We start from the raw sequence: 21004 nt of genomic DNA on the forward strand, positions 1-21004 counted from the left end.
GTGGGAGACCTGCTGTCCCCTCTAAACTCTGGCCATAATTTTCATCACCTTATAGCCTGGCTAGCCTGTTAAACCTACAAATGACAACAGCAGCAATGTGCATTTAAATTGTACCTTTAATATAGTAAAATGTCCCAAGGCACTTCACAAAAGTGATATCAAACAAAATTTAACACTGAGCCACATAGAGATGTTGGGGCAGGACCAAAGGCTTGATTAAAGAGGTAGGTTTTAAGGAATGTCTTAAAAGAGAGAGGTAGAAAGGTGGAGAGGTTCCAGGAGGGTATTTCACAGTTTAGGACCTAGGCAGTTCAAGTCACAGCCATCAATGGTGGAGCAATGGAAAATTGGATATGCAGAACAGACCAGGGTTGGAGGAGCAAAGAGATCTCAGGAGGTTGTAGGAAGTTACTGAGGTTAGGAATTTTAAAATCAAGACACTGCTGGACCAGAAGTCTACGTAAGTGAGTGAGCACAGGGATAAGAGATAAAAATGTAATAAAATAAAGGGAATTGGTGTGAGTTAGGAGACTGGCAGCATATATTTGCATGAGCTTTAGTATACGGAGGATATAAGTCCAGTGATAAAAAAGGCATGGATGAAGGTTTAAGCAGCAGATGAGTGAAGGTGGGTGATGTTATAGAGGTGGAAGCTGGCGACCTTATAATGGAGAGGATATGGAGTCATACGCTCAGCACAGTCAAGCAAGGAGGCAAGACGCACATGGGCCGGCTCAACCTCAGACAATGGCCACCTAAATGGATGAATGACTGGTAAAAGCTATACAGCATCACCATTTGTTCCTTGGTTTAGAGGCAACAAAGTGATTTCAAAATGGGATGCACGTCTCTGGCTTGGCTTTGAACACTTCATAAAGTAGAAAATTCCAAAAAGAAATCACATGTTTTGGCCAGAATATTAATTAATACACTACATTTATGTCTGCATTGTTGTTCTTAGCTCATTTATTCCATGTAGTTCTTTTTATTATTTGTTCATGGGCTGTGGGCATCGCTGGCTAGGCCAGCATTTATTGGCTCATCCCTAATTGCCCTTGAGAAGGTGGTGGGGAGCTGCCTTCTTGAACCACTGCAGTCCATGTGGTATAGGTACATTCACAGTGCTGTTAGGGAGGGAGTTCCACGATTTAGACCCAGCTACAGTGAAGGAATGGTGATATATTTTCAAGTCAGGGTGGTGAGTGGTTTGGAGGGGAACTTGTAGGTCGTGGTGTTCCCATGTGTCAGCTGCTCTTGTCCTTCTAAATGGTAGTGGTCGTGGGTTTGGAAGGTGCTGCCTAAGGAGGCTTATGAGCTCCTGCAGTGCATCTTATAGATGGTACATGCTGCTGCCACTGTTTGTTGGTGGTGATGGGAGTGAATGTTTGTGGATAGAGTGCCAATCAAGTGGACTGCTTTATCCTGGATGGCGTCAAACTTCTTGAGTGTTGTTGGAGCTGTAAGAAAATTACAACTTCCTATAAAGACCTAAATAGTTAGATTGAACAATTACAATACTTTTAGTTATGTTCTGGTATTGTATGTATGAGATACTTGAAAAAGCATTATCTATAGCTGCAAGACTTACTTTCTATTTACTATTATGAAGCATTGTTAATTATCATTTGATTATTCTGAAATTCCATTTTAGCTCACAACCACTTCCCAGCCCTCTTCATACATCCTACACCAGTCATCATTTTGGTCCAATGATGTCAATGGCTTCAGAACACCACAATCATATGTCGATGAGGCTCACAAGTAAAAAAAAATGATTTTTTTTGCAACAAAAAAAACGGAATAAATTTACTTTGCAGGATGAATTTCTGCAATAGCAGAGCAACCGCAGCAACATAAAAACAAATCTGAATTATGTATTCATTAAAATGTTGAGAATGAAATTTTCATTATGGTCTGGTGTTTCCGCTATGTTGTGTTTTTTTCCAGCACAATTAGCCTAAGATTGGCCAACTAGCACAAAGGATCAGGGTATTGCAAGTGCAAATTACGGCCAACACAAATAAAGAAACTGCAATCTTTTGTCCTAGTTTTTAAAAAAAAGTGCTGGTAGCTGGCTCCACCCACAAGGCATCAGCCTTCCAGTAGCCATGCTGCAGCCATGGGTGAGCACTAAGACATGCTAAGGCATATGGAAGACAGGAACTATGAGAATGCACAAGGGTGAGTAGTTGACTTTTGAATGGAATATTAGATGGTCTACACATTCCTGCCTATCTCCAATAACCTTTCACCCCCTTGTTAATCACAAATCTATCTAGCTCTGCTTTAAAAATATTCAAAGACTCGGCTTCCACCGCCTTTTGAGGAAGGCAGTTCCAAAGACACTCAACCTTCTGAGAAAAAAAAACTCTAATCTCTCTCTTAAATGAACGACCCCATATTTTTAAACAGTGACCCCTGGTTCTAGATTCTCCACAAGGGGAAACATCATCTCCACATCCACCCTTTCTAAGCCACTCAGGATCTTAAAGGTTTCAATTAAGTTGCTCTTGCTCTTCCAAATTCCAGTGGATACAAGCCGAATCTGTCCAGCCTTTCCTCATAAGACAGCCTGCTTATTCCTGGTATTAGTTTAGTAAACCTTCTGTGAACTGCTTCTAATACATTTACATCTTTCTTTAAATAAGGAGATCAGTACTGTACATAATACTCCAGATGTGGTCTCGCCAATGCCCTGTACACCTGAAGCATAACCTGCCTACTTTCTGTAGTCAATTCCCCTCACAATAAATTATAACATTCTATTAGCTTTCCCAATTATCTGCATACTAACCTTTTGTGATTCATGGACGAGGACACCAAGATCCCTCTGAATCTCAGAGCTCTGCAATCTCTCACCATTTAGTTAGTAAACTTCTTTATTACTCTCTCTGCCAAAATGAATGATTTCATATTTGCCCACATTATACTCCATTTGCCAGATCTTTGCCCACTCACTGAACCTATGTCACTTTGTAGCCTCCTTACGTCTTCTTCACAATTTACTTTCCTACCTATCTTTGTGTCATCAGCAAATTTAGCAATCATTCCTCGGTCCCTTCATCCAAGTCATTTAAATAAATTGTAAAATGTTGAGGCCCCAGCACTGATCCCCTGCGGCACACCACTCGTCACGTCCTGCCAAACAGAAAAAGACCCATTTATGCCAACTGTGTAATGTGTAATGAGGCAGGTTTACTAAATGATCTCAGAGTAAAAGATCCCCTAGGAAACAGTGACCATAACATGGAGGAATTTAGCATTCAGTTTGAGAGTGAGAAACTTAGTTCGGAAACAACTGCGCTAAACTTAAATAAGGGTAATTACAAAGAAATGAGGGCAAAGTTGGCTAGAGTGGACTGGGAAAGGAGTTTAGCAGAAAAGACAGCTGATGAACAATGGCAGATGTTTAAAAAAAGTTCATGGCTCACGACAAAAATAAATCCCAGTGAGGAAGAAGAATTGCAGGAAGGGGATAAACCAACCATGGTTAACCAAGGAAGTTAAGGATAGTATCAAAGTGAAAGAAAAAACATACAATGTGGCAAAGATTAGTGGTAAGCCAGAGGATTGGGAAAGTTTTAAAAACCAACAGAAGATGACCAAAAAAACAATGAAGAGGGAGAAAATAAACTTTGAGGGTAAACTAACATGTAATATAAAAATGGGCAGTAAGAGCTTCTTTAAATAGATAAAAAGGAAGGGAGGCGCCAAAGTCAATATAGGCCCCTTTAGGGGAGGCGAATGGGGAAATAATAATGGGAAATGGTAAAGAAGTCGAATAAATACTTTGCATTAGTATTCATGGTAGAAGACATGAATAGCATACTAAAAAATCATGGGGCAAAAAGGGGGCGGGGGGGAAGGAAATAAATACAATAACTACCACTAGAGAAAAAGTACTAGGGAAACTAATGGGGCTAAAGGCCGATAAGTCACCTGGACCTGATGGGTTGGATCCTAGGATATTAAAGGAAAGAGCTGCAGAGATAGTGGATGCACTGGTAGTAATCTTCCAAGGATCCTTAGATTCTGGAAAAGTCCCAGAGGATTGGAAAACTGCCAATGTAACACCCTTATTCAAAATGGGAGGGAGAAAAAACGGCTAGCTATAGGCCAGTTAGCTTAACATCTGGCATTGGGAAAATGTTGGGGTCTATTAAAAAGGATGTAATAGCAGAGCATTTAGAAATGCATAATATAATCAAGCAGTTAGCATGGCTTTATGAAGGGGAAAAGGAGCGCAAGAGGAGTTGGGAGTTGAAAAGGAGTGCGAGAGGAGCCGGGAGTTGAGGAGGAGCGCGAGCGGAGCCAGGAGTTGAACAGCAGTGCGAGAGGAGCCGGGAGTTGAAGAGGCGTGCGAGAGGAGCCGGGAGTTGAAGAGAAGCACGAGGAGGTTCGGGAGTTGAAAAGGAGCGCAAGAGGAGCCAGGAGTTGAAAAGGAGCTGGGACAGCAGAGGTAACTGAGGGAGTTCGGTGAGGAAGGAACGAGGTGATCCTTTAAGTACGGTCGGGTAAGCATTGACTACTTTTATCTCTTATAGTTATTAAGGTCTTATTTCGTAGTTCATCGTTTGTAAGGGCTATATTCTATAGCAACGAGGAGCAGAGGAGGGCCCTAGAGTAATTGATATTATTTGATATTAAGTATCTTCCAAAAGGTTTAATTTAATTTAAACATTGGGATCGGTTCTAGGGGAGGTGGGACCAGTACAAACTGGACGGGTTACAGTTGGGCAGGACCAGGACTGATGTCCTAGGGGGAATATTTGCGACAGTGGTTGGGGAGGGTTTAAACTAAAATGGCAGGGTGATGGGAACCTATGCAAGGAGTCAGAGGGAGGGGAATCAAGGGCAAGAACAAAAGGCAGAAAGGGAAATAAGAAAAGTGATAGGCAGAGAAATCAAGGACAAGAATCAAACAGGGCCTCAGTGAAAAATAGTGGGAACGGGACAAGTAATGTGAAAAAGACAAGCCTTAAGGCTTTGTGTCTTAATACGAGGAGCATTCGCAATAAAGTGGACGAATTAACCGCGCAAATAGATGTTAACAAGTATGATATAGTCGGGATTACGGAGACATGGTTGCAGGGTGACCAGGGATGGGAACTGAACATCCAGGGGTATTCAGAATTTAGGAAGGACAGACAAAAAGGAAAAGATGGTGGAGTTGCATTGCTGGTTAAAGAGGAAATTAATGCAATAGTGAGGAAAGATATTAGCTCCGACGATGTGGAATCTGTATGGGTAGAGCTGGGAAACATGATGGGGCAAAAACCGTTAGTGGGGGTTGTATATAGACCCCCAAGCTGTAGTGGTGATGTTGGGAATGGCATTAAACAGGAAATTAGAGACGCATGCAATAAAGGAACATCTGTAATTATGGGTGACTTTAATTTGTATATAGATTGGGCAAATCAAATTAGTAACAATAACGTAGAGGAGGAATTCCTGGAGTGTATGCGGGATGGTTTTCTGGACCAATACATTGAGGAACCAACTAGAGAACAGGCCATCCTAGACAAGGTATTGTGTAATGAGAAAGAAATAATTGACAATCTAGTTGTCAATTATCTGCTCCAACGAAAACAACCCAAGTCTATCCAACCTCTCTTCATAACTTAAATGTTTCATCCCAGACAACATCCTGGTGAATCTCCTCTGCACTCCCTCCAGTGCAATCACATCCTTCCTATAATGTGGTGACCAGAACAGCACACAGTATTCCAGCTGTGGCCTAGCCAAGATTCTATTCAACTCCAACATGATCTCCCTACTTTTGTAATCTATGCCTCGATTGATAAAGGCAAGTGTCCCACATGCCTTTTTCACCACCCCACTAACATGCCCTTCCGCCTTCAGAGATCGACGGACATACGCGCCAAGGTCCCTTTGTTCTTCAGAACTTCCGAGTGTCATGCCGTTCATTAAAAGCTTCCTTGCAAATTACTCTTTCCAAAGTGTATCACCTCACACTTTTCAGAATTAAATTCCATCTGCCACTTCTCTACCCATTTGACCATCCCATCTATATCTTTCTGTAGCCCAAGACACTCAACCTCACTGTTAACCACCCAGCCAATCTTTGTGTCATCCGCAAACTTACTAATCCTAACCCCCACATAGTCATCTATGTCGTTTATATAAATGACTAATAATAGGGGACCCAGAACAGATCCCTGTGGTACGCCACTGGACATGGGCTTCCAGTCACTAAAGCATCCTTCTGTCATCACCCTCTGTCTCCTAAAACTAAGCCAATTTTGAATCCACCTTATCAAATTACCCTGGATCCCATGTGCATTTGCCTTCTTTATAAGTCTCCCATGTGGGACCTTGTCAAAGGCTTTGCTGAAATCCATATGAACTACATCAACTACACTACCCTCATCTACACACCTGGTCACCTCCTCAAAAAATTCAATCAAATTTGTTAGGTATGACCTCCCTCTGACAAAGCCATGCTGACTATCCCTGATCAAACCTTGCCTCTCCAAATGGAGATGGATTCTCTCCTTCAGAATTTTCTCCAATAGTTTCCCTTCCACTGACGTGAGACTCACTGGCCTGTAGTTCCCTGGCTTATCTCTACAACCCTTCTTAAATAGCGGAACCACATTAGCTGTTCTCCAGTCCTCTGGCACCTCCCCCGTGGTCAGAGAGGAATTAAAAATTTGGGTCAGAACCCATGCGATCTCCTCCCTCAGCAGTCTAGGATACAAATCATCCGGACCTGGAGATTTGTCCACTTTTAAGCCTGCCAACATCTCCAATACCTTGTCACTCCCTAAATCAATTTGCTCAAGAACCTCGCAGTCTCTCTCCCTGAGTTCCATACTTTCATCCTCATTCTCTTGGGTGAAGGCAGACGTGAAGTATTCATTCAACACTCTACTGATGTCCTGTGGCTCCACCCATAGATTGCCCCCTTGGTCCCTAATGGGCCCTACTCTTTCCCTGGTTATCCTTTTCTCGTTGATATACTTGTAGAATATCTTGGGATTTTCCCTACTTTTACCAGCCAGAACTTTCTCATATCCCGTCTTTGCTCTCCGAATTGCTTTCTTAAGCTCCACCCTGCACTTTTTGTACTCCACTAATGCCTCCGCTGATTTGCTCCCCTTGTACCTGCTAAAAGCCTCTCTTTTCCTTCTCATCATATCCTGAATATCTCTGGTCATCCATGGTTCTCTGGGCTTGTTACTCCTTCCTATCACCCTAGAGGGAACATGTTGAGCCTGTACCCTCCCCATTTCCTTTTTGAATGCCTCCCACTGCTCTTCTGTAGATTTCCCCACAAGTAGCTGTTCCCAGTCTACCTTGGCCAGATCCTGCCTTATTTTACTAAAATCCGCTCTCCCCCAATCCTAAACATTATTTTGCAACTTGTCTGTTTCTTTGTCCATAACAAGCTTAAATTGTACCATATTGTGGTCGCTATCACTAAAATGCTCCCCCACCACCTCAGCCACCTATCCGGCTTCATTCCCCAGAATTAGGTCCAGCACTGCGCCGTCTCTTGTTGGGCCCTCTACATATTAACCTAAAAAGTTCTCCTGTACACATTTCAAGAAATCTACTCCATCCAAGCTCTTAACACTACGTCTATCCCAATTAATGTTGGGAGAGTTGAAATCACCTAATATAATTACCCTATTGTTATTGTTTTTACACCCCCCTGGCGAATTGTGCACATATTTGCTCCTCAATTTCTTGCTGACTATGTGGGGGGTCTATAATAAACACTAAACAATGTGGCTGCCCCTTTTTTATTCCTAAGCTCTATCCACAAAGCTTCATGCGATGTCTCCTCCAAGATATCAACTCTTCTTACTACAGTAACTGACTCCCTAACTAATAATGCAATGCCTCCTTCTATTTCTGTGCTCGCTAGCACGTGGCACTGGGAGTAATCCAGAGATTACAACCCGAGAGGTCCTGCTTTTTAGTCTACTGTCTAACTCCCTGAATTCTTGATGCAAGACCTCATCCCTCTTTCTACCTATGTCATTGGTACCAACATGTACCATGACCTCTGCCTTATCACCCTCCTCCTTCAGGATGCCCTGCAGCCATTCAGTGACATCCCAAACCCTGACACCAGGGAGACAACACACCATCCTGGAGTCACATTGACTGCCACAGTAGCGCCTATCTGTTCCTCTGACTATAGAATCCCCTATTGCTATTGCTCTTCCTCTTCTCCTGTACAGACAGGCTGCTTGTGGTGCCAGAAGCTTGGCTCTGTCTGCACTCCCTGGAGGAAACAGCGCTCTCATCAGCCTCCAAAATGGTATACCGATTTGCTAGCAGGACCCCAGGGGACTCCTGAACTACCTGCCTGTTTCTCTTGGACTGCCTGGTGATCATCCATTCCCTTCCTTCCTCAAGTCCCTTCAGCTGCGGTGTGGCCACCTCTCTAAACGTGCTATCCACGATGCTCTCAGACTCGCGGATGCTCCAAAGTGTCCCCAGCTGCCATTCTGGCTCTGAAACCCGAGTTTCCAGGAGCTGCAGCTGGACACACTTCCTGCACACATGCTGGTCCCGGGCATTGGAAATGCTCCCGGCTTCCCACATGGAGCACGAGGAGCATACCATGGCTTTGAGCTCTCCTGTCATGACTTATCCCTTTAAATTAAACCTTTTAAATCAATTACTCTAGGGCCCTTCTTTCCTGATCCTCGTTACCACAGAATATACAAACTATAAACAACCAAGAAACCTTAAACCATAAGCGATAAAAGTAGTAAGTACTTACCCGACCTTACCCACTACTTACCAGTCACTTCTCTCCCTTGTAGCCTCTACTGCTGCAGCACAGCAAGACCACTCAGTTCAATTCCCACTGTGCACCAAATTGCCAATACCCGCACTCACTCTGGCTGTGTCTCACTCAGGATGAGGTCTCTCCCCTTGCTCGTGTGCAAACTCACTGATCTCATTGAATGGTGAAGCAGACTCGATGGGCTGAGTGGCCTACTTCTGCTCCTACATCTTATGGTCTTAACTCTCTGCTTCCTGTTATCTAGCCAATCTTCTATCCATGCAAATATGTTACCCCCTCTACCATGAGCTTTTATTTTCTGCAATAATCTTTGATGTGGCACTTTATCAAATGCTTTCTAGAAACCTAAGTATAGTACAACCGCCAGTTTGCCTTTATCCACAGCACGTGATTCCTTTAAATTACTCCAATAAATTGGTTAAACATGATTTCCCTTCTCTAAAACCATGCTGACTCTGCCTGATTGTCTTGAATTTTCTAAGTGTCCTGCTATAACATCTTTAATAATAGCTTCTAACATTTTCCCTATGACAGATGTTAGGCTATCTGGCTTGTAGTTTCCTGCTTTCTGTCTCCCTCCTTTTTTTGAATGAAGGAGTTGTATTTGCTGTTTCTAATCTAATGGAGCCTTCCCCGAATCTAGGGAATTTTGGAAAATTTAAACCAGTTCATCAACAATCTCACTAATCACTTCTTTCAAGACCTTAGGGTGAAGTCCATCCAGATCTAAGGATTTGTCAGTCTGCAGCCCCAACAATTTGCTCAACACCACTTCCCTGGTGATTGTAATTTTTCCCTGAGTTCCTCCATCCCTTCCATTTCCTGATTTACAGCTATTTCCAGGATGTTACTTGTGTCCACTACAGTGAAGACCGAAGCAAAATACCTGTTTAATTCGTCCACCATCTCCCTACTTTCCATTATCAATTCCCCAGCCACATTCTCTATAGGACCAACGCTCACTTTGTTAACTCTTTTCTTATTTAAATATCTTTAGAAACTCTGACTATCCATCTTTATATTACTGGCTAGCTTTCTCTCTCACTCTAATTTTTCCCTCCTTATTAATCTTTTTGCCATTCTTTATATTCTTCCCAATCTTCTATCCTGCCACCTGTCTTTGCGTAATTATATGTGTTTTCTTTAAGTTTGATACCATCTTTCATGTTTTTAGTTAACCATAGATGGTGGGCCCTCCACTTGCAATTTCTCTTTCTCATTTTTTTCAGTCTTGTGGCCAAGAAATCGCTGTGCTGGTCAATAACAGAGGAAAAGAAAGGCGTTGGACTCTTGGTGAATGAGGAATTGAAGTTGCTTTCACTGATACTGCACTCTGACAAGCCAACCACAGACAGTCGCACAGAAACCTTTGATTGTAACTTCTGCCCCCATTTTTTTAGCTTTCCCGTTTTATGGCTTTGTTTTGTTTTTGGATGGCAGCTGTTCACGATTCTGCTGTTCACACCTCCTCCAGATGGATGTTTTATTTCTTTATTGACCCACTCCAACTTCCTTTTGCCTTGTACCACCAATCCTTTTGTCATTTAATCTCTCCTGCCTCCCAACCTATCAGAGGCCTTTCCTTTTGTTCTTTGACACCCTCTTCCTTTCATTACCTCTGTACTAACTAAAAGTCAATTACATTTCTAACTTTTCTCATCAACCTGAAACATTAACTCTGTTTCTCTCTCCTTTGATGCTGCTGGACATGCTAAGTATTTCCAGCATTTTCTGCTTTTCTTTCAGAAAGGGGATATTTTGTTTACTTCCTCCTCACTGCTTGTCATTTCCTGGTGGCAAGGGCGACGAGCATGTGATGGTGAGGTTGTGCAGAATACAGCAGACCATGACAAACTGGGACACAGGTTCTGCCGGGTACTGCAGGACTCTTTCAGAGAGGTCCAGGTAGTGAAACATTGTTTAAGCACCCCACTGGTCTGCTCAATCACATCTTGTGTGGCAGCATGGCTTTCACTATATGCATGCTTCGCACTTGTGTGTGAGTTGCACATTGGAATCATGAGCTTAGTGGTTAATAATTAGCCCTCATCGCCCAGTAATTACACCCTGGTTTGTCAGGGTGGCTCAAATGTGAAAATGTGAATCCCCGTGTCTCTATTCTGATCCAGCTCCCCCTTTAAAATTGTACCACTTAGTTTATATTGCTTCTCCTTCATTTCACCACTCTGCCGACATCCTGCTGAAGGCTGCTAACATCCTCTTCACTGTTTTCTATATTTGCAACTTTTATGTCATCAGTAAATTGTATCCCAATACCAAAGCCAAGGTTAGAAAGAGCAGTGGCCCTAATACCGACCTCCGGGGAATACAAGTACACACATTCTCCCAGTTTGGTAATGAAGAGCTCACCACTACTCTCTCCAATTTCATACCTATGCTGTCACTGCACTACCCCTTTAATTCTACAAGCTTCAAGATAATGAACTCTCTAGCAATGGGAGTAGCTAATTCACCAGAAACACATTTTAAAACCAACCACCCTCACGTGAGAGAACTATTATATTTAAATGATCACACAAATCATAATTCCTAACATAATAAATTATGGTTTTGGTTTGATGACATTCATACATCATTTACTATGTTAGCAGAAAATAATCCACAAGCTTGGCACGGAAATAAAGGTAAGGAAGAGAAATTTTATGAATGATTAAAAATAAGTTTTTGTGCAAGGATAATATTATATTGGCTACTTTGACTTAGCTACCATTTAGTGGGAAAGTTTTCAAAAATAATTTCTGAAGACTTACCTTCCAACATGGAGACTAATTAAACAATGGGCAAGGCAGCCAATGAATTCTTGATCATGATTGCCGGGTCCTAGTATAAGCGTGCGGTTGACTGTCAGGATCCGTAAAGAGTCTAAAAGAGCAACTTGCTGGGGAACAGTCTTATGTGGTCTCGATAACTGGTAGAGTATTGTCCGATTCAGACAGTGGTAAACAGGGTCCAGAGACAGTCCTTGGGACCTCCGTTTTGACTAGACAGAAAAGAAGATTAACATGAATGATTATAGATCTTTAATGATAGGAGCATTTCAACATTTCTTTTTCACTTTACTGTGGCTATAAGGAAATGGAAACTAGAAATCACCAGTATGTCAGCACACTGTAGAGCCATGTTTCAGTCAGAATCTACAAAATTGAAATCAATTAAGTATACAGAACATTAAAAATTAAAAGAAGGCTAATAGACATTTCTGTTGTGCATTTGTGTATTCAATGCATGTTACATGTATATATAGAGCTTCATGTGATACACTGATTGTCTGGCCACTTATGCTGTACAATCACAAGGCAATCTACCTACAAAGCCTAAAAGGCTTTTGAAAACATATGCATTATTCTATATAAATTCTACATAAACTAAGAAAATATTAAACATACATCAGCAATTTTTTGAAAATTTTAATCACATTTGCTTGTTAAGTGCCAATATAGGTATTTCAGATTTGTCTTTTATATTTAGTAGCTCTCATGCTACTTAGCTTTAAAATATCTGCTGGCAGTCACCTTATGTTAGGTTGAAAGTCATGTCTCTAGAAACAATGTTGTTACAAACTAAACTCTCATCTTTCATTAGAAGCAATTTCTTCATATCTTTGGACAGTTTTTCATTGTTTCAATTTTTCCTTAAACAATATATGTTATTGCATGAGATTTCAGGTTTCATACTTCAACAATAAAGGGGAATTTCAAAAAAGTTTCCCCTAGGTTATAGGAAAATACTGCCCTTAAAATAATTTGTTGCTTGAGGAAGTAAGGTGTGTTGTGCCCTTATTATCTGTGACATATATGTAGTCTCAGGGGTAATTTATTTCTTCTAACAGAATAAATTTCTCAAATCTACATCAAAAGATACAATAACAAATAAAATCAATAAATTGTTTCAAGTGTAAAATGCTTCAACTGCCTCAAAGTGTTCACTATTCTCTTTGAGGAAGGATTGAATGTGCAGCCTTTAGAAACAGGCTGAACACTTCACTTATAATTAGGAGCTTTTAAATTTCTCTAAATCTCTCACTTTTCTGTGAGGAACTCCTGTGACAAGTAACTAGCCATTTCTGACTTTCTCAAGCTTGGCTTTTTGATCACAGGCTTCTTTACTGCTAACAGTACAATACAGTGTGAACTGTACCTCCATGCTCACCAAAGCATTTACTTCTGCAATAAATACTGTAAGGCAGACATTTCAAATGTAAAATTGCTATACAATGCACTGTCATAAATCAAGGGAATTAGGCTTAGCAAGTTGGCAAACCAAAAGAAATCCCTCCAAATGGGGAAAACCTGGAGGCCAAAATAAGTAATTATTTCCAGTGAAACTGGTCACTTCATTCCTCATGTTCAAATCAAATATTTCCTCCATGGTGTAGTTACATTATTACTGGGTACCAATAATTTATAGACCTATTTGCACAAAATGCAAGGAAACTAAACTTGAATATAATCAGTCTGCTGTGACATCACACACATGGGGCTGGGCTTAATGAAGCACCAGAGACCTTGTGAAACACCATCATGCACTCCCCCACTGCGAAAACATTGGGGTGAGCCCCTGCTCCAGTGGCTCACACTGGAGGCATTTAACGCTTGGAGGGGCATTAATTGTCTTGAGGCAAGACTTCCACCCCCATCTGGGAGGAAAACCTGGCTCTGAGCTGCTGGCCAATAAAATGGTTAGCAGCTCTCCAGTCCCAGCACTGCCACTGAGGGCGATGGCCAATGCCGAGACTGCATCCAGTCTCCAACTCCACACAGCTGGAGCTGAAGTGAGGGTAAGCACAGGGAGGCAGGGGTGGTGGTAAGCGGAGGGGGGATAAGCAAGGGGGATAAGCGGGGGAGTAAGGAGGGGGTGGTAATCAGGGGGCGTAAGCTGGGAGGGGGGAAAGGAACTGTCGAGAGAGGGTCGGGGTGGGGTGGGGGGGCATGGGTTAAACAGCTCAGAGGGTGAGGGGAACTGGAGGAGATGGGCGGGGTGGGAAAACCTACAGAGTGTCTGCTGATCTGCCCCGGGGAGCTATTAAGGACGAACCCCCAACTTGATTGCCATCAGTCCATGCAGTGAAAGTTGCTGGGCTGGAAGCTTGGGATGGGCCTTTCCTCACTGGATAAATCCCAGCAGCGCAAGATGAGACACCCTTAAGTGGGCATTAATTGGCCCAACAGGTGGGCAAGCCATCCTGCGCCCCTGCCCCACCGCTGGCAAATTTGAGATGCCGGGGCGGGGAGGTAGGTGGCAAGCACAGTGGCCTTGGCATTTTAAGGCTCCCAGCCTGCAAACCCACTGCCACGCATGGAGGGGGGTGGGGGGGGCATAAAATCCAGCCAATGGAATTATAAAAATACATGCTTACAATACAGAAATAAATGTTTCGGCATAATTAACCTATATGGATGTTAATGTTCCACCTGAGCAAATAGTTCTAATCATATTTACCCACTTTGTTCTCATATCCCTATAATTCTTTTGCCTTCATCCAACTATTCAATCTAATCTTGAATGTCGACATAGTTTTTACTTGAGCAGCAACCCTGAGCACAGCCCCAACTCTTCTGTGAACAAATTTCTCCTGCATTTCTGGTCCAAATCTCCTGCATTCTATCTATGAATTGTATCGCTTGCCCCTTCTGTTTGAACCCTGAACCGTCTACTGTCTATACAAAGGTAAAATACTACGTATGTTGGAAATCTGAAATACAAAACAAAAAATGCTGGAAATACTCAGCAGGTCAGGCAGCATCTGTGGAGAGAAACAGAATTACGTTTCAGGTTGATGATCTTTCATCAGAACATATTATTTCTAGCTAATCTGTCCCATCTTCTCAATTTTAAAAAATTCTGTTATATTGCCCTTTTCCCTGTGTAGTTCTAAAGAATAAAGTTCCAACTTTTCAAATCTTTCTTCTAATGTGTGTTTTTTCATAGCAGGCAGCATCCTAATTAGGTGCATTGTATCCTCCTTAAATGCTCAATATCCTTCCTATAGTGGGGAGGCCAACACTACACACACAACTCCATCCAAAGGCTTAAGGTTTTATATTGGCTCATCTTTGCATATTGGCTTTATTTCTATACTCCTTTAAATAAAATCTAAAATTCTATTACTTTTCATAACTATAAAAGTTAGTTGGTACCTTTAATGTTCTGTTGTCCTGTACAACCAAGTCCTTTAGTTCTTCCACAGCACCAAGCCTACTTCCATTCAGAATACAATTACAACTTTTTTTTTCTTGATTCCCAAAATACATCACTTCGGACTCAATTACACTGAATCCTAACTGCCAACCTTTAGCCCATTCTCTCATCTTATTATATCGCTTTGCAGTTTCCTTTAAAGAATTAACAATATTTCTTATTTTTGTATCATCTGCAAATTTCAGCTTTACTTCTGCGAGACCTATACCCAATTCATTAGTGTGCACAGTGAATGGAAGCGACCCCAGAACTGAACCAATATAGATATATATACGTATCTCGTATAAAAATGGCCCTCAATTCCTCCTCTGTTTTCTTCCTCTGAAACAATTTTTCATCCAGTTTGCTATCCTCTCCCAATTCTACACCTCTTGATCTTTTCTGGTATTCTCCAACGTGCTACTTTGTCAAAAACTTTGCTGAATGGGAAATATGGGAAATACAGTGGATGGTATTGTATCTAGAGTGTCTGTTACCATCTGATGAAGTGGGCTCAGAGGGTGGGGATAATTGAACTTGGATATTCAGACTGTAATTTAAAATCATAAAAATTTCATTGGAAATATAAAAAGATGTTATATAATGGAAACTGTATGTGAACTTGGCATGTTGTAATTGCAGCCTCTCATCATCAGAGGGTGGATGAGGGTATAGACAGGTGTGGCCAAGAGTTGAGGAGGCGACAGATGGAAAATGGGGAAGAAAAAGACACATATTCCTGAAGTACCATAGAATGACAGCTCAAACTCTTCAACTCCAATTATTTCTGCCAACAGTTTAACAACTGTTAAAAGTTCTTACTTAAAGCACTTACATGAGTTTTAGTTGGGGACAGAGCTGCCTGAGAATTAGAGAAGTAACAAGTCAGTGGAACAACAACCAAAGAAGTACAGGTTATCACAAAAGCAAAGATTTTAGTAAACCAGCAGGATAATGGAGAAAAACTGTGGAGTGAGGATTACTGGGGCAAAAATGGACAAACAGAAAGGCAGCAGGAGCAGCCAAAAGCAGAATGGGACTAGGAGGGGACAAGGTAAAAATGAACAAAAGCAGTTCTAATTCTCTTATTATATTAAGATTCCAAATAAAAAGTATATTGCACCAAATTCTGTGCATTTGTGTAGATTCAAGAGAAATAATGCTCTTCAGGTTACTACAAGAAAATCATAGCCGATTGCCCAACGGGCGGCAAGTTACTTCACAGTCACAAATGACTGGAAAACATGGACACAGAAAACTGCAATGGGAAATTGAAACAAAAAGTGTTAAAAACATATCAGGAAGTCAAGCAGAACAGTGTGTACATTAGCAAGATTTTTGAAATAAAACACATGAAAAAATTCAATTTCGAGCTCAAAAATCATGCTAGTTTCTTTTCCTGTATATTTTTAAGTGCTATTAATTAAAGACACATTTTTGAACAATGAAAATACTCTTCACAAGTATCAGCAGAAAAATTTTATATAAATCCATTGTGCTCAGCTCTTTGCCATACTATTCCCTTTGCTGGCTCACAATTACAGCACCCCATTCCTAAATCTCTCTCACTTATCCCATATTAACTTCATTGCAATTCCAATTTTCAATAATGTTTCTTCACTACAATGGAACAGTGTTTACTCACACTCCCATTACCTGCGATCCTAATTATTTTCATTTTCATGCAAGTTGGGAGTAGGCGCATTTTTTTTTTAAATAGCAAAAATGAAATTGAATATTTTTAAACTGACTTGTTGCAGATTTGTTCTTGATCTAGAAGTATAATTATATAGAGTCCAGTACCATGTCGAAGTTACTACCCATGCCCTCTGAAAATGAATATCAGAGAAAGAGGCCAGTGGATATTCAGGGCATTTCATAGAAATAAGAGTAGTCCATTCATTCCCTCACGCCTGTCCTGCCATTGAATTCAATCATGGCTGATCTGTGCCTGAATTTTATCCACCTGCCTTAACTCCATATCCTTTTATACTCTTGTCTAGTAAAACTCTATCAATCTCCGATTTAAAATAGAGTTTTACTGCTTTTTGTGGGTGGGAGTTCCACACTTCTACCACCCTCTGTGTGAAGAAATCCTTTCTAGCTTCACTCTTGAATAGCTCGAGTCTGATTTTAAATTTATGATATATACATATATGTGTTATATATATATATATATCATTTAATGGAATTATATGGCTTTTATCTGCACAGGCTGGGAATTTGATTGGATTATAAAATCAGGAGCTTAAATCAGTTTTAAACCAAGCTCTCAATTGTACACCAACTTACATTATCCACCAGATGGTGTAGAAGGCAGGCTTTCTCCTCTACTGTGTGGATAACTGAGGTTCCGTTGTATTGCAAATTGTTATTGCAGCAGAACAATCAAGCAGATAATATTTATTTCTATGCTCAAATATAGCAGTCCAAATGTAAATATACACTGACCAGATTAAATGGATAAGAATTTAATCATCATTCTTACACAGATTAAGAAAATGTGAGTAAATGCTAGCCGCACACCAGAATAGGTAAATTTGGCAAAAACATGGACCAGGATCTTTAGGTCAGTGAGCGGGGCCTCCGGAACTCCCGACATCACCCCGCGTCATTTCAATTTTCAGGTCAGTAGGGGTGCAGCCGAATCAGCTGTGCACCTGCCAATCTGTCAACAGCCTATTGAGGCGATTGGCAAAGTCATTAACCTCATTAATGGACCTGCCCATCTAACCTTCGGATTGGCGGGCAGACCGGGATCCCTGACAGGCTTCAGAAAAAGCATGAAATCTTATCCATGGGCGGGATAAGGTTTCATGAGGGTTTTTAAAAATTTTAAAAATGTTTGAGTGAGAGTGATGGACATGTCCCAATTCATGTGACAGTGTCACATGAGGGGACATGTCAGGGAAATTTTGTTTTTGTACCTTTACTATTTTTACATTTGGAGCTGATCTCCCTAAGGCATCACTTAGCCTCAGGGAGATGAATGCGCTTTTTCGTATGCATGTGCGAAAGAGTGCACTTTCGGCTGAGGGAATCCCGCCCCCCCCCACCCCCCCGCCCGCACAGGGAATGCATAGTGATTCCTGGCGGACATCATGCTGGGAGTGCCTTAATTGGCCCACTCCCATAAACTGGCACGCGTCCCCAATTGGGGGGGCGCCGATCGGAGGCAAGAGCTAGCATGGCAAGATCCTGTTTAGAAAGAGAAATCGGTGTGTCATTTCTGCATAGCTCAGAGGCATAAAACACAACAATTGGTGATGAGATGGAGAAGAGCTTAAATTTACTAGCTCCAGCGTAAGACCATAAGACGGTAGGAGCAGAAGTAGGCCATTCGGCCCATCGAGTCTGCTCCATTTAATGAGATCATGGTTGATCTGTTAATCCTCAACTCCACTTTCCTGCCTTTGCCCCACAGCCCTTGATTCTCTTACTGATTAAAAAATCTGTCTATCTCAGCCTTCAATATACTTAAAGACCCAGCCTCTACAGCCCTTTGCAATTAAAACTTCCACAGATTCACTACCCTCAGAGAAGAAATTCCCCCTCATCTCCATCTTAAATGGGCGATCCCTCACTTTAAGATTATGCCCTCTGGTGCTAGACTCTCCCAACAAGACAAACAACCTCTCAGCATCTACCCTCTCAAGCCCTTTAAGAATCTTATATGTTTCAATATGGTCGCCTCTCGTTCTTCTAAACTCCAACATAGACCCAGCCTACTCAGCCTCTCCTCATAAGAAAATCCCTCCATACCCGGGATCAACCTAGCGAACTTTCTGTGGACTGCCTCTAATGCAAGTGTATCTTTCCTTAGATAAGGGGACTAAAACTGTTCACAGTATTCTAGATGTGGTCTAACTAGTGCCTTGTATAGTTTTAGCAAGGCTTCCCTATTTTTATACTCTATTCCCTTTGAAATAAAGGCCAACATTCCATTTGCCATCCTTGTTACCTGCTGACCTGCTGTCTTTCTCATTTAAATAATATTCAGCTCCTCTATTCTTCCTGCCAAAGTGCATAACCTCACATTTTCCCACATTATAGCCTACTCACTTAACCTGTCTATATCCCTCTGTGGACTCTTTGTGTCATCCGTAAACTTGGCAATAGTACATTCACTTCCCTCATCTAAGTCATTAATATATATTAATGGCACTCCGCTAGTTATAGGTTGCTATCCTGAAAATGCCCCCCTTATCCCAACTGTCTGTCTTCTATCAGTTAGCCAGTCTTCTATCCATGCTAATATATTGCCCCGAACACTATGGGCTCTTTACTTATTAAGTAGCCTTATGTGCGATACCTTATCGAATGCTTTTTGGAAATCTAAATATATTACATCTACTGGTTCCCTATTATCCATCCTGTTTGTTACCTCCTCAAAGGATTCTAACAAATTTGTCAGGCATGATTTCTTCTTCATGAAGCCATGTAACTCTGCTTGATTATATTATGCATTTCTAAATGCTTTATTACATCCTTTATAATAGCCTCTAACATTTTCCCAATGACGGATGTTAAGCTAACTGGCCTATAGTTACCTGTTTTTTGTCTCCCTCCCTTTTTGAATAAGGGCATTACATTGGCAGTTTTCCAATCTTGTGAGACTTCTCCAGAATCTAAGAATTCTTTGAAAATTACCAGTGCATCCACTATTTGTGAAGCTACTTCCTTTAATATCCTAGGATGCAACCCATCAGGTCCAGGGGATTTATTAGCCTTTAGCCCCGTTAGTTTCCCTGGTGCTTTTTCTCTAGTGATAGTTATTGCATTTATTTCCTCCACCGCATTTTCCCTTGATTATTTAGTATTTTTGGAATGCTATTAGTGTCTTCTACTGTGAAAACTGATGAAAAGTATTTATTCAACTCCTCTGCCATTCTTCCCTTCTTCGCAGGGTGATCCATGCCTGCCGTGGGTTCGATAGACTTTGGAATTCAAGACCTACTTGATCGTGACGGATATGGATGGTCCACAGGCAGCAGCTACCCACAAGGAGGTGATACTCATATGTTGCCTTGGGACTGAAGGCCAGCGAGTATTCAAACACCTCACTGAAGACAAGTCCATGTTTGGTACAATGGCAAACGCTCTTGAAAGATACTTCAGGTCAAAAAAAAAGTGAGATGATCAAACAATACATGTTTTGCCAGAGATGCCAGGGAAATGGCGAGCCCATAAAACAATGTGCATTTGTGATGCAGCAGTTGGCTTCTACATATAAATTTGCCGCTTTAAGTAATGAACTGCTTTGTGACCAATTGATTAGAAAAACTTCAATTCTACAAATTAGAGCACACCTCCTCATGAAGGATGATGATTTAATGCTGAAAAAAGACACGGCCTTGGCAGTCCAAATCGAATCTTCCAATTTTGATTTGAAGAGGTTACGCAGAAATGCATCCTCAGACTCAGTGTCGCAGGCACAGCTTGCCCAGCCTGCTTACAAGAAAAGGTTACTGACAAAGGGTCCTCAACAGTCTCATCACTTGCCCCATCAGTCAGATACTCTCAAACCTGTGCCCAAATTGTGCAAGTGCTCATTCATTCTCAATGCCATGTCCAGCTCAAGGGAAAAAGCTTAGCTCATGCTTAAAGTGGAACCCAAAGGTGTGCACACTATGGAAGAAGAAGACTTCATCAATTTGACATGTAGAGGAATCTATTCCTGAGAGCAAGGTATGGCATATGTATACCATCACGGAGAATAAAGCACCAGGTCATTTCAAGGAATGCTCAGTCAAGATTGCAGGCATCTCAGTGTCACTTCTTAATGATAATGGCGCAAAACTATCTATACTGAGCAACAAACTCTATCATCATTATTTTGCACAACTTTCACTTGCTCCTCTGCCAGGCAGAAACATAGAAAATAGGAGCAGGAACAGGTCATTCGGCCCTTCAAGCTTGCTCTGCCATTCAATATAATCATGGCTGATCCTCTACCTCAACACCATACTCCTGCTCTCTCTACATACCCCTTGATGCCTTTAGAGTCTAGAAATCTAT

General features: G+C 41.5%; 1 protein-coding gene across 1 annotated transcript in view; it reads right to left on the reverse strand.

Moving 5' to 3' along the window:
- The window catches only part of wdfy3 (WD repeat and FYVE domain containing 3), a 405362-nt gene that overhangs the window by 128591 nt on the left and 255767 nt on the right, over positions 1-21004 (reverse strand). Inside the window, exon 37 of the mRNA XM_078543892.1 lies at positions 11560-11789. Coding sequence (XP_078400018.1) covers positions 11560-11789 — 230 coding nt within the window. The remainder of the gene's footprint in view (positions 1-11559; positions 11790-21004) is intronic.

This window comes from Cetorhinus maximus, chromosome 1 (genome assembly GCF_964194155.1).
Source record: "Cetorhinus maximus chromosome 1, sCetMax3.hap1.1, whole genome shotgun sequence".
NCBI lineage: Eukaryota > Metazoa > Chordata > Chondrichthyes > Lamniformes > Cetorhinidae > Cetorhinus > Cetorhinus maximus.